The 14,884-nt window shown below is 32.2% G+C and overlaps 1 protein-coding gene across 6 annotated transcripts in view; it reads right to left on the bottom strand.

Moving 5' to 3' along the window:
* LOC124373008 (serendipity locus protein alpha-like) overlaps nt 1–6,068 on the bottom strand; it is a 29,093-nt gene extending 23,025 nt beyond the window's left edge. Inside the window, exons 1-4 of one of the 6 annotated variants that reach the window (XM_046831417.1) lie at nt 5,630–6,068; nt 2,355–2,639; nt 1,407–1,541; nt 927–1,098 (exon numbers count right to left, since the gene is read on the bottom strand). In XM_046831417.1, the coding sequence (XP_046687373.1) occupies nt 927–1,098; nt 1,407–1,541; nt 2,355–2,639; nt 5,630–5,893 (856 nt within the window). In that variant the 5' untranslated portion in view covers nt 5,894–6,068. The remainder of the gene's footprint in view (nt 1–926; nt 1,099–1,406; nt 1,542–2,354; nt 2,640–5,629) is intronic. The other 5 variants (XM_046831414.1, XM_046831415.1, XM_046831416.1 and 2 more) reach the window with 5 other exon arrangements.
* Between the last annotated feature and the right edge of the window lie 8,816 nt (nt 6,069–14,884).

Below are 14,884 nucleotides of genomic sequence, written 5' to 3'. Positions count from 1 at the left end.
GTTTTATATTGCACAGATCAAAAGGACAAGTTCCTAAATTCCCATTAAATTTAATTTTCACAATATTTCTTTCCCCAAGATTATCCAAAATAACTAAGAATGAATATTGACTGGACTCCAGTTAAAAGTTCACTTACCCGCAGGTTCGATGACGATTAGCAAGAAACAACTCTAAACACTTTCAAAGACTTTATATTCTTACCACTACTACAGATCAACTGAGACGGGAGGTACGGCACGTCTACCTCACCCCACCTCTCAATTTCGTTATCAAACTCTCCCATCTGTGATGCGCGCCTCGCTGATAGAAGGCTTTTTGTAATGTCCAGTCCTTATCATTCTTCTGGGCCTACTCCTTCCACCGGTAATCCAGTTACCCCAAAATTACTATTTAATACAATCGGTACATAGTTATTAATTCTGCAGAAGATATCCACCAAAAGAAGGTATCTCTAAATAATACAGATTCAGTAAAAAATATTTAAAATCTTAATATTCTGACAGTCTATAGACAATATATGTATAACAGAATTTAAATTAATGAAAATGTTCAAATATCGAATGCAGTATTTTTAAACCCATAAATCTAACAAAAAGCACAAAAACGAAATTCTAATCAGTTATCATGGATTTTAAGTTTGAAAAACCCTTCATACACTGCATTGAAATCCTTTAAGAAAATATCTGATTGGATGAAATGTGATATACTTAAAAAGAAACATTACAAAATTAGAATGAAAGGCATTTGCAATCAGGCTAAGAAATAATTTATACCTTGTATAGTATTGATGAAATACATTATGTTTTTGGTCTACACACATTTTTTTAATAAAGATAAATATATTTTACACACTTGTCAAGCTTCTACTAGGTCCTAATCTGTCGATTTAATACAAAAACATGTAACAAACAACATGTTAACTTACTTCCTTTATCCTCACAGCAGCTGACCGCAAACTGGCCGACAAGGATGATCCGTTCGATATGAGCATCCAACTCGGCGACCAAGGAATCCAGGTCTGTTCTTCTCTGTGTGTGTAATGCCTGGCCACAACAATGCACTAGTCGTTTCACCGGCCCATTAGGCTCTGAGAACACCTGTCCCAATCATCTGTAGTCTATCCAACTTCAAACACTTTACGGTATATTTGCAGAAACAATGCAATGCAGGATGGTACTAATTAAATGGAGTACACCGTCACCTTGAATTTCAAGAGTCTCTGAGGCTTTAGCAGCTTCAGTTAGGAAAAGATACACCTTCCTCTACAATTTTATTGGTATTATCATTAATTGTTCTGAATTGCTTTCTCTAGTCTAGTAATTGTTTACAAAATAATTAATAAGAACATTATTTTCATGGCACTTGCAATTTGTAAGTAAATAAAATATATATCCTGTTAGAATACCTGCAGAAAAAGCCTGAGCACAGCAATATTAACTCTCTGCTCTAGACTGGACAGACAGGCAGCCAGTGAGTCTTTCAGCAAAGTCACCTGCCGCTGATCACTCTCACATGCCAGCTGATTGCTCTCGTCCAATAACTGCAATATATTGATACATTATGATTCAAAACAGATGAAATTTACAGAATAGTTTAAAATGTTGTTAATACTCAATTCCCAGATCTGATTAAAGTCATCTGGTCAAACTCTCCCCACTGAATTTCTCTGGTGACTAAGGAATATAACATAGACGTCATGACAAACGTAACAAAAATAAATTGTTACATACTAACACTAAGTAAAATTATAGTAGTTTTAGTGTAGTAACTTCTTTCTAAACAAAGTAGGGGTTTTATCTCATATTTTGGCTGGTATTGTATTACTCCAGGCCTTCTATTTATGCCCTCAATCAGCAGTTGAGTTTCATCTTCTACTCTGGCTAAGATTGTTCTCAGAGAGACAGTAAGCTCTCGATCTTACTGAAATACAATGAAGACAATTGAGAACAATAGACATGAGTTAAGTTTAATCTCCAAATCTAGTTAGGATTTTACTCAATTATTGAGTAAGTTCTAAAACTTCAGCTGACTATGGTGGTGGCATACTACTACAGTAAACACAATGAATAATCATAGACATGAGTTGATTTCTACACACTAATTTTTCAGTATTGTATGCATAATTTAGCCTACACTGTAATAAACACTAAAACAACTACAAACTATTTAAATAGTTTTACTTCCAAAACTAACTTGATTACCCAAGACACCTGAAACACAAATTTATTGCAATTACTTCACAAAAATTTTTGTATAGTTTGTTGTAATTCTTTAATAGAACAAAGTGCGGAGTTTACACCTGTAATAACGCAGTAGTGAAAACCCTAGGCTGTGAGAACACTCAAGCACTGACCCTGTGGCAGACTGATGTGATCTCATTGTAGTCAATTGATGACGCTATCTTGGCGACTGAGATGGCCTGGCACACCATGTCATCTACTATCTGTTTCCAGCCCTCCAGGTCTGAATGGTTCAACTGCTGCAGGGCGTGGTCCACCTGGCGCAGGAATGAAACAGATCCTGCACCGTCCCGATCCTGCTCCGTGCCAGCACCACTCAGCACCCGGCGGAGCTCTGAGACACACCAACGCAGCCTCTCGCTTAGGTACCACACAGTCTGCTGTTGGGCCATACAACACTCACAAGAGCACACACACACACACACACACACACAAATAAGATATTTTTAATTGGATAGCTCAAAAAATATCAGTATTACTGAACTATCTTAGGTCAGGGAAAGGAATCCCAAAATTAAAATATGTTAGCTTTTTTAATCAGCTCTTATAATGTAATATGAAGGAGTCCTACAATACTTTTGAGTCAGAAGTTGGCATATTTTCAGCAATTATGTGAAATTCAAAAACAATATTGTATGTAGTAGCTTTTACATAACAGGAACATAAAATCCAAACAATTACATCTAAAATATTTACAATAAAATTCAATCATTAAAGGATACATCTGTCTGTTTTGCGGGCTAATAGACTCACAGTTGTCCTTGCTTGTATCCTCAATTTTAATTCTTGGAAAGTATATAAATATCTGTAAACCTGATATAGTACAGTGAAAACAAGTCCTTTTGATCTCTGATCTTTGTTCACTATATTATCGTATTTCCTTATTTCAGTCTAAGAATAATATTAACCTTTATAAACATAGTGTCGTATCCCATAGGGTAAGAATACACAGACAGAAACACGACGTGATGCGAATCAGCGTGAAACTATCAAATATATATATTAAAATATGAAATAAAGTACACAAAGTACGATGCAATGTGATATCAGGTATGTTACTTGCACAAATTAACAATTTTGATAATTACTTGAATTTTATAACAATGTTAAAATGATTAAATATGTCATTGATGTCAGCTACAGTAAAAAGTAGATAATATTATTGTCATTGTTGTTTGAAATACACAGAAAGTAGTAACTTTCAAAATTTCTTGTTTTAGTGGAAAATCTGGAGTATATGTATGCATTTCCAATTTTTCAGATTTTTCTCTACATAAAACCTATTGGATTCTTACAACTATTTTGGAACAAAAAATAGTATATCGGTCCAACCATCCTTAGGTGACATAATTTACCAGCGAATATTATAATAAATAAAAATTACAGCCTGTAATTTTTATTTATGTAGATGAAAGCACATTATGTATAAAATATTGTTACTTTTTTAACATATTTTAAATTTGATCAATTATTTCGTAATAAAATATTGAAGAATCCTTGATAAATTGATACCGCTATGTTTCGAGTTAATCATGTACTGAGTATCAGAATCGGTTTACATTGAACAGCTGATCAAATCTAACAAAGTCGGACTAAACACTTTACAACTTGGTTCAAACATAAATTTATAACACGTGTTTCCTGCAATGCATTTCTTATGTGAACTTAGAAACTTTAGAGGCCAGTGGGGTGTAGTCCTGATGCCAGAAAGAAAAATTTTTATAGAGCACATGATAATATCTATGTACCAAATTTCATGTCTCTATCTGTCATGGTTTTTGCTGGGAGTTGATGAGTGAGTGTGTCAATGAGAACATGTCCTTTTATATAAGCAGGGTGTCTACAAATTACTATATCAAACTCCACTATTTGACTTATCAGGTCGAAATGAATAAGAAATGCCATATAAAGTATGGGTCCTATCTTGCTTTGTTTACTGTCTGTCTATCTATTTGTTAGGAAATATTTATCTTTAAACTGAATAAAGGTATAAAATTCAAACTTTGTAAAATGTTTATTCTAATCAGGATCTATTTTTAAAAGTTTCATACAAATATCATATCATGCTTCAAAATGGTGGCCATACATAAATTATGAAACATACTTAGATACAGTAGATGTTGTTCTGCCTAATTTATCTTTAAGGTTTGCTAATGTGTTTGAACTAAATACCAGTTATAATAAAGAATTTACATAATTTCATTAATCATATTTTTTTATACCGTGAATGATTTAGTCAACAACAATAAGCAACAAGTAATACCCAAACTATAAAATGTAACAATCAACTGAAAATTTTAGAAATTAAAAATTAAGTTAATTGATCTTCCTTAGTAAATTAACTCATTTAAAGTAAAATATACATAATAATAAATGTGTGTAAACTAATTATTGTACAATGACTGGTATTTTGGTTACAATAAATACACAAAAATTAAAGACCAATTCGGCAATAAAACATATAATGAAAGCAGGAAAGTATTTTATAACAATTGTTCAAATATGATAAAAAATTAGTAAGTTATATCACCTGTTAGTTATTACAATCAGCTGAAAATTAACCAACACTTAACACATTCACAACAACTAATTTCCGGACTTTTTAATATGCAGTAAAACTTTTTAATAATACAACAAAAGCAAAAATCCGTAATCTTTATTTTACTTTAATCATCTAAGAATAATGAGATAATTGTGTAGGCTTCACAATTTTGCACAAATTCATTTCAATTTTTTTTCAATGTTTCTCTATGTACTTCAAGAGGTACCTAAAAATTAATTAAAATTAAGCGCGGATCAAATTAAAAAAACCATCAAGACAGGCAAATAATAAAAAACGCAACAAGGAAATGCATAAGAAAAAGGTATATTGATGGAACATGGCATAAATGTTAGATAAATAAATAAATATATTTTTCAGGTTGAAAACAATAAACACATGGGTAAACTTAAATAATGTTTTGCAGAATAAATTAATAGTTTTTTTTAAATTTGTAGTATGATTAATGAACAAAAAAATTTTGAAACTTACAAGCATATAAGAAGATTTAATTTTTTTAGAAAATTTATATTTTTTTGATCGTTCAATTACTACTGTTCTTCAATTACTATGTTTTTACAATAGTTGCATTATTTTTGTTGTATTTTTCTATTGTAAATTTGTACTAATGTTTGTTACACAATTATTTTAAATAAGGACACATATTATTTTTGTTGTAATAAGACAAAACTAACATATTTTCTAAATTAAAACTAGCAGGCTTTAAGTTTTCTAGTAAAGTTTTTAAAGTATTTCTTATCATAAATCTATACACAGTATCCACAAAATACTCTATCAAACTTAACCAACTGATTTAATTAAATCTGATGATTATAAGTAAAGACTTACTCTACAAGGTGGACTGCAAAGTAGAGAGCGGAAGAGAGTCAACACCTTGATTACCTGACTGACACAAAGCCCCACCTTGCCACGATACAATTGGTTGGGAGGCTGAGATACTGCTGTTTGGACCAGTGCCAGACATACAGAGAGACTCTTCAGCCAGTCCTGAAACATGTTACAGTTAGTACCTGACTGACACAAAGCCCCATCTTGCCACGATACAATTGGTTGTGAGGCTGAGATACTGCTGTTTGGACCAGTGCCAGACATACAGAGAGACTCTTCAGCCAGTCCTGAAACATGTTACAGTTAGTACCTGACTGACACAAAGCCCCACCTTGCCACGATACAATTGGTTGTGAGGCTGAGATACTGCTGTTTGGACCAGTGCCAGACATACAGAGAGACTCTTCAGCCAGTCCTGAAATATGTTACAGTTAGTACCTGACTGACACAAAACCCCACCTTGCCACGATACAATTGGTTGTGAGGCTGAGATACTGCTGTTTGGACCAGTGCCAGACACACAGAGAGACTCCTCAGCCAGTCCTGAAACATGTTACAGTTAGTACCTGACTGACACAAAGCCAAATAATCAATAATCAAGTACCACGTTTAGTGCTATAGAAGAGCTGATTTAGAGGTTTTCAGTTTTCTTTTCTCTTGTTAGCAATGTATTGTTTGCATACATTATTACTCAACAATGCTGTCTAAATTACATAATGGCTGTCTTGAAAATCTGGGAAAGTTACATAGGAAAAAGCTATCCCTCACAGTTTGCCTGTGTTTATTTGCAGATGATACAAAATTAAAATATCATACAATTCCCAAGAAAAAATTGAAAGCATTGACAAAGGCCAAATTACACAATATTTAGCAATTTAAAACTGTTACAATCGTATACTAACACACTCGCTACCAAAGTGAAAGGGCATAGTAGTCTAATGTGATGCAGCAACATCTAATTTGAATCTAAATATACTTTTATACAACAACAAAATTAGAATAATTCTTGGCTAGGTTATTGATTTTGTAGGGAAAAATAGATTCATAGAACTCAAGATCGTGACAATTTAGATGGATTTTTATGTATACTTCAAACTGTAGTATCTGTTAAGGAACTAGCTTGTTAGCTCTTTGCAAGGTGAAGGACATGGCTAGAACACTAAAGTCCAAAATCGTAATGTTATTTATTTTATTTTAATAAGACCTAACAGGGCTTTCTTAAATAGTGCTGTTGTCAGTTGTGTTATAACTTTTGGTAGAATAGATCCAAGAGATTTTAAACTTTGGTACTCAGATTCCTCTTGGTCCAAGGAAAAAAACACTATTGATTTTGGGATCAAAAGGTCAAAGGACAGTCCGTCTATCTGTTTCTGCCCTCTGTGTGATAACTCGTGATAGAAAGGTCCTGGAGATTTGAACTTTCTACATAGGTCTCTTGATCCAAGTAAAAGCCCTATTGATTTATAGGTGAAGATGTCAAAGGGCAATCCATCAATCTGTCTGCGCAAAACTTGATATAAAAGTCCTATAAAATTGAAATTTTTATACATATAGGTTTTTCTTGGTCAAAGAAACAACCCTATTGATTTTTGGGTCAACAGTTCAAAAGGCAGTCCATCCGTATATCTGTGCAATAACTTGATATAACAGACCTAGAAACCAGAAACATATAGGTTTCTCTTGGTTTGATCCAAGGAAGAATCCCACTGAATTTTGGGTCAACAGTTCAAATGGCAATTCATCCAACTATCTGCCTGTTTATACGATAAACTTTTGTTAGGTCCCTTGGTATTCCGTTGTATTGTTTTATATGTGTATGTTATATTATTTTTATATTTTATATGCATTCTATAACAAAGGTATAGTTTCTTATTTATGATGTCATTTATGGGACATTTTGTAACCTGGTGAATAAAGAGATTCTGATTGTGTAAAGTGGATTACTATATTTGGTATACAAGTTTTATAACAATTAATAAGTATTCTTATCTCCGTCAAATCCAAAAATAACCTTGAGGTGTTCATCGAACTATCTGCCTGTTTATACGATAAACTTTTGTTAGGTCCCTTGGTATTCCGTTGTATTGTTTTATATGTGTATGTTATATTATTTTTATATTTTATATGCATTCTATAACAAAGGTATAGTTTTCTTATTTATGATGTCATTTATGGGACATTTTGTAAACTGGTGAATAAAGAGATTCTGATTGTGTAAAGTGGATTACTATATTTGGTATACAAGTTTTATGACAATTAATTAGTATTCTTTATCTCCATCAAATCCAGAAATAACCTTGAGGTATTTTAGATATCATTCCATCATCAGACTATAGCATAAAATTGCATGCACCGAATTACTTGCTTTTGTAGTTAAAACCACATAACACACTTAACACAACAAGTAAACTAACAAACACTTATTTCACAGACAACTTTGTATGGCTACAATACAGCACAACAGTAGACCGTGACATGAAACAGTTAGACAACAGGGTACGTAATCTACACCCCTGTACAGCACCCAGCGTTCAGTAGGAACAGCTGATTCAGATTGATTTTTTAAATGAGCATGGCATTAAAAATTATGTTGGAAAGAAAATTATTTTTTTTATTTAAAATGTTATTTGATGCGTCTTTGTTTTTAAATGCCTTGTACACTTTTTATATTGCTCTAATGTGTTTTAAAACATTTCCTTTCCCAAATATGTGTAGCACTTTTAGACCTTGGTTAACCTTAAGCATATAATGGTTTGTATTGTATAGGTGTTGTGCAAAACCTTTTATTCTGTAGTCTGTTGACAGAATAATATCCGAAACATGTAAATTTTTACAACACCCTCAGTGTTGTTTTTGGATCTGACAGAGGTAAGAATACCTAATTAATTATCAATTTAATTCAAAATGCACATTGCCAATCAATTAAAAACTAAGTTTTATGTTTGCCTATATCATTATTGTGTTTGTTATTAATAAAGACATTAATTCATGATTCAAGACAATACATACAAAGGTTTATCAACAAATATGACAACTAGTGTAACTGGACAGCTGCTGGCCAATACACTAATATGACATGAATCACAGTAGTATCTCATCTGACATCAGAATAGTGGAAACACACTGATGCTATCTAATGGTCTAATGGTTGTATGGTGTGTGGCACACACTCAGAAATGTCTTACAAGTATGTGTTTTCTTCCAAAGAACTCCTTCTGACTGTTGTGTTTTGCTACAAGTAAGTAGATTGAATTCATTTTATATTAAATGTCTGTATAAACAACATTATGTAATAAAAAAACAAGCTGTGTATAAATGTATAAAATTCAACATTTAAAATCAATTTAATAAAATTTAGTTTTATTATTGCAACTCTACAAACATGTTTAATACTTTTGTTCACTATGTTCATTAGATTTAAATACTTATCCACCAAATCCAAATTTTTGTAATGATGAACTGATTACCTTGGTTTCTAGCATTTACAAATATTACATACACTTAAAAACTAAACTAATATGTTCTATAAACAAATATTAAACAAAAAACTGACAGCACCAATAATGCACTTCTGTGCATCATGATAAGTGGAGATTTATCATGATTAACTGATAATATTAAACCAATCATCAGTCAACACAACTTCTTTATCACAGGCTGCCAGGTTTCAATAATCTGACGCACAAGTATACTCTTCTCTGATTTCTCCTTTGCCATTAGGTCCAAAAATATTAAACTCCTGTTGTTTTCAACTTCTACGGTAAACTTGATGTTGGGATGTGAGACTTTTATATTTCTATGAATTCATCTAAGCTGTTTTTAACATGCTATCAAACTGCCCACATCATCTACTTAGTTAGCAATCTAAAAATTCAACTTATTCTGTACCCCTTTCAGTATGAACTAAGTTTTCAAAATAAGTTTGTCACTGCAAGTCACAATCATTACCCCATTGCTGCTGCATCAATTTGTCCATAGAAGTTATAATTACAACAAAATTAGGTTGACAGAGGAATATTTTCAGCCACTTATAGTAATTCTTAAGATTTTATTTCCTTAATTATTTTAACTGTTTCCTAAATTGTTTGTATTTTGGTTAAATGGTTCTATGTTTGTGTAACAGCAAACATGTAACAACTTAGAGATATATTTGATTAAATTATATGTTGGTGACAATAGGTTTCATTTCAATAATAAAATGATACTTATCACTTTAATAAGTATATATAAGGGAACTAAAAACAAAACAAAAAAATTTATGTTCCCAATTTTTAAACTATATTCCAAAAATAATAAGGGCCAAATATTACAACACGCATATTAGTCACTAGATGAATATTTTAATCAATAGGAAAATTAGTATAAAAATAATTTAATCATAGATATTTTATATCTGACTACTTTTTGTGCACCAGTAGTGCACTTTACAACAAGTAGTAGTAAGTAGTTAGTTGATTTATTTAGATGGACATAGTATTTATACAATGTTAATAATAGCTTTGATTTACTTGACACTATTTATTCTACATTTTGTACAAGCAAATGAAGATATAATTGATCGAATGTGAATTTGATAACAGTTTCAGTGTTAGTGATGGAGATCAAGACACAGCTGATATGTTGAAACTGACACATTATTTGCGACTTTATTTGTGTATGTGTGCATGCGATACATCAGATTCTACCAAGCTTTCACCAACCCCTGCTTCATGGACCTGAACCTGTTTTTAACTTGTTATAACTGGTTTCAGTATTGGTGAAGGAGAACGAGGTATTATACATTCTTTATCAGCGCATTACATCCATGCACAATGCAAATACGCATTTTTAGACAAGTGATTTGTCATAAATGCAAAATAATACTATAACTATCCTAAAATACAAAAACTTAACAATACAGGCCGCAAGCTTACAGTTATTTTCAACCAACTTGCTTTTACTTTTTTACTACACTGGTGTTATTTTTTTTAATCAGTCAAAATAAAAATTAACCAATTTCTGTACAGAATGAAAAGGATTATAAATCAATAATGACTTCAACTTTCCTTGAATTGATTTTCATTTAAACTTTTACAATAATTTGTTATAACATTGCACAACTTCAACCCCCAAAGTACTGAGGAATCCTTGCACATAAATTAAGACAGTGATTGCTATCTTGTATGCTGAAATGTTGTACTTTCTGATGAACTATGTTTATTACAATGAATGTAATAGAGTCTTGTAAATGTACAGTTTCGTTTAATTAATATTTTAAAATTAAAAAAAATGATTTTTTGCATGAAGTTCTTGGATGGGAATTTGTTATGATACATATTAACCGTTTTTGGAGTCTAATACAGTTTTAATTTCTCAATGCCTGGCCCCACAACACAACACAATACCATATCTAAGAATGGACTCTACATAGCCGTGGGGAAACAACTTTAATTGTATCCAAAGAAACAGTATATCACAAGTGCAAAAAGACAAAAGCTATTGATTTAAGTTTCTTCTGTAGATATTCTAGATGAACCTTCCAATTAATGTTACAATCTAGATATACGCCTTTATGAATTAAGAAGAATTTATGTAATTTTGTAAAATTAGGAAGATCTTTTCTTTTCTGTTTACCAGTATTTTTAACTGAAAATTTAATTACTTGAGTTTTAGTAACATTCAATTTTAACCCATGAGCAATAAAACCAAGTCATTTAATTTATAACAACTGGAAGTGTTTCTAACAAATCTATTGTTGTTTTTTTTTTTTAATCGCTGTTGTATCATTAGCAAATAGAATTAAGTTCCAACTAATAGCTACTGCACGATCATTGATATATATTAAGAATAAGAGTGGTCCCAATAGGGATTTTTGTGGTATGCCAAAGTTTCTGGTTTCCCCAACCAGAGACATGTTTGATATCGGTAATTATTACTGTTTTTCTGTCTTCTAGAATAAAGGTATGAGTCAATTATAGACAGACAGGTACCTCTGACACCTTAACCAAACATCTTTAACAGTAATACTGAGTGGTCCAGACAATAAAGAGCCTTAGACAAGTTATAGAACACACCTGCAATGGCCTGCGACCTGTCCAAGGCTTCAGTAATTTCTTTTATAGACTATATTAAGGCAGAACCTATGTTAGGCTTTTTTTCTGAATCCATACTGTTTATAATAAAAAAGATAATTTGCTTCAAAGTATTTAAGTAACCTATAATTTTATAATTTTTTTCACATATCTTGGTAAAAATAAACATAACACTGACAAGGGATGGTAGTTGTTAAATCTGTCTTCTCACCTTTTTTGAAAAACTGGTGAAATTTTGTGAGTATTTCAATTTGTCCAGGAAGACCTCCTCTTTAAGACACCAATTGATTATAAGTGATAAGAGGTTCAGCAATCACAGTTTCAGCAGCTTTAATAAGGGATATTAGCACCTCATCCCAACCAAACGATGCTTTATTTTTTAAGGAAAGGATCACTTCAGACACTTCCTCAATAAACAGTGTACACCATTTACAGTGACCTTTAGTATATAAAAATTAATAACCGTACTAATATATAAAAATCATTAAAAGACTTTGCAACAAATTTTTCTTTAATTTGTATACTATTGATTCCTCTCAGCTTAAAGACTTTCTAGCAGTTCTTTATTTACCACTTGCACCAGTATTTTGGTATCTTTTATAATATTTTTTGAAACACTTTTTAAAATATTTTAACGTAATTTAAAAAGTTTTAATTTTTGTTTTGCTTGGCTTCCCAGTTTAACTCTCGTTTTCTTTTACTTGATATTTTAAATTCCCTCTGTAACAAAATGGACCAATGAATTTTTTTTTTATTTTCTTTCTTTAGCAATTTATTGGGAAAGCAAGCATTACATTCTGTTAAAAAATTACACAAATACTATTGTAATTAGTGTTAACATCCATACTCATGTCAAGACTTGGACTATTTGTTTTTAAATAATTTACAAACTTTATAGTTTTCATTCCTTTGATAACACTTTTTAACACACCTTTTTTCCTTTATTTAAAATGACTAGTACTTATTTGAAGAAAGTTAACAAACAATGCATTGTAATCTGAAAGGCTGATGTCCATATTAATTAGGCCTAAAATCTCATAACTTTTAAATGTAATTATAATTGTCCAAACAAGTTTTTGAAAAACTAATAGAGGAACCCTCAGTACAATTGTCTTTACTGACTATTTTGTGCAATCTAGTTGACATTAAAATTCAGAGTAAAACCATGACATTCCATTATTTCTTTAAAATGAGATAAAAAGATTTGTTTTCTAAAACATTTATATTATAAAGTCTCTAGCTATAACTACTATTTTATTCTTAACATCTTTTTTTCATGTGAAATAGTTTTAGCATATTAAGCAAAAACATTTTCCTTATATTATAATCAGGTATTATATAAATAGATTAGTACAGTAAATCTGTCACGAAAAAAGGTCTGTATTTGGGGCGACTTATTTAAGAGCTGTTTTTTGCGGAAATGGATAGAAAGGCATCCCAAAAGCTTAACTCCAAAAACTCGGGATGGTTTGTTAAGACAAATTTTGAGAAAATTTCCAAAATCCAAAAAGTTTTTGGATTTGAAATATCTCGGAAATGGTTGGTTTTTTTGGAAAATTGTTTAGGACAAAAAAAAAAATTGGGGGCAATATTATCTACAACTTTTCTCATTGGGTCGATATGCTGCGATGAAAAGTACAATTAATAGATGGCGCTAAAGTACCAAAAAAGCGTTTTTTAAATTTTTGACAGAGAAAAAAAAATTTAACGCACAACTGTCAATGAAAAAGTTGTTCATCTCAAAAAAAACCTATAAAATTGATACATAAATTTTTATTTTCCGACTTACCGTTTAGAAGTTATAGTGTGACAAACCTGTCACGCCGTAGATTTCCCATTGCTTCCGACGAGGGCGATGTTAGTTCGGGTACATAATAAATCATTACTCTAAACTGAACAAATAATCTTTTTGTAAGTAGTGAATTGTTATTTATAAATTACTATTACTATACTATTACTTTCTTCCAAAAATGTGCTGATAATTGTTGTTGAGCGTGCAACATAAAAAATGCATGAAATTGTTTATAGAATCGTGGCTGGGAAAAAGAAAAAATGCTTCCTTCATGTGCATGTTTATTTTATTACAAAACCTAGTAATTGTTTGACAATATCAATGACATTTTCCACTATTAAAAATTCAATGTCCAAAAATCCATAGTATTATTTACTTTTTTTTGCCGCCTCTGCTTTTTTTGTGGTTCATTGGGATGAGTTTCCGTTCTCACTCGATGTCGTTGATGTATCAGTTGTTGAACACCATCTGTGCTATTGTCCATTTCATTTGAAGGCCAGTGAACAACTTGAGATGGGAAATCCAGATCAATGTCTTCAAGTAAATGATTTTCAAGGTCGATAACGGGGACATTGCTGCAATTTTCGCCGCCACAATGCTTGCAAGCAACTGAGTACGTGAGGCCTGCCTTCCTGCACCCGCAAGATGCTCCACAATTATTAGTCTTACAACTGCATGTTATGAGCTTCAAAAGGTTTTCTGGAGCTGGGTCAAGGTCTGTTTCCAATGGTATCAAGCCACGATCAGTATTCTTCCATCCCCACTCAGTAGGCTCCATGTCTTTGCCAAGCCAAGCTTGGACTTGGTGGTAAACGCGTCGACTGTGAAAATTAGGCGCTTGTGGAGATGGCGGTAGGCAAGAAAGATCCACTTTTGTTTTAGCCGCACATTGTATAAATTTTTTGAATCGAAGGGTGGCAAGTGAGTCGGTGCATTTAACTCCACTATACAAAGCTGTGAAAGTATCCCGGCCTGCTGCATCGATGGGTTCAGTACGGCTCAATGGATCGTAGAAAATTTTGGCAGTTGTTTGCAGACTAGGGCTTATGTTGAACAATTCCCACCAATTTTATTTTTCCTTGAAAATAAGGGGCGGAAGTGGTATCGCACCCGCTGGAAGGCGTGAAGGAAAAGCACGTATGGTGTCAAAGATGGATACTTGAAGGACTGCGCGGAGTAAAGGCGCTCAGGTGTTTTCCCGTGACTCGGTTTTCTTAAGGTAGATCTTTGATTCTGGCTTTGCCAAAGCGACAAGCAATACCAAAAGGTCGACATTTTCCCCAATTATGATTGTTGAATCATAGTCTAAGGATCTTTCTAACGCCGTCTCGACTATCAAACGATCTGCATCTTCAAAGGCTTGCCCAACTTGAATTCCAACATCCTGAAATG

The sequence above is a fragment of the Homalodisca vitripennis genome, unplaced genomic scaffold, assembly GCF_021130785.1.
Source record: "Homalodisca vitripennis isolate AUS2020 unplaced genomic scaffold, UT_GWSS_2.1 ScUCBcl_4601;HRSCAF=10873, whole genome shotgun sequence".
Lineage (NCBI taxonomy): Eukaryota > Metazoa > Arthropoda > Insecta > Hemiptera > Cicadellidae > Homalodisca > Homalodisca vitripennis.
Note: the sequence above shows the minus strand (reverse complement) of the source record. Positions and strands in the feature narration are given on the sequence as shown.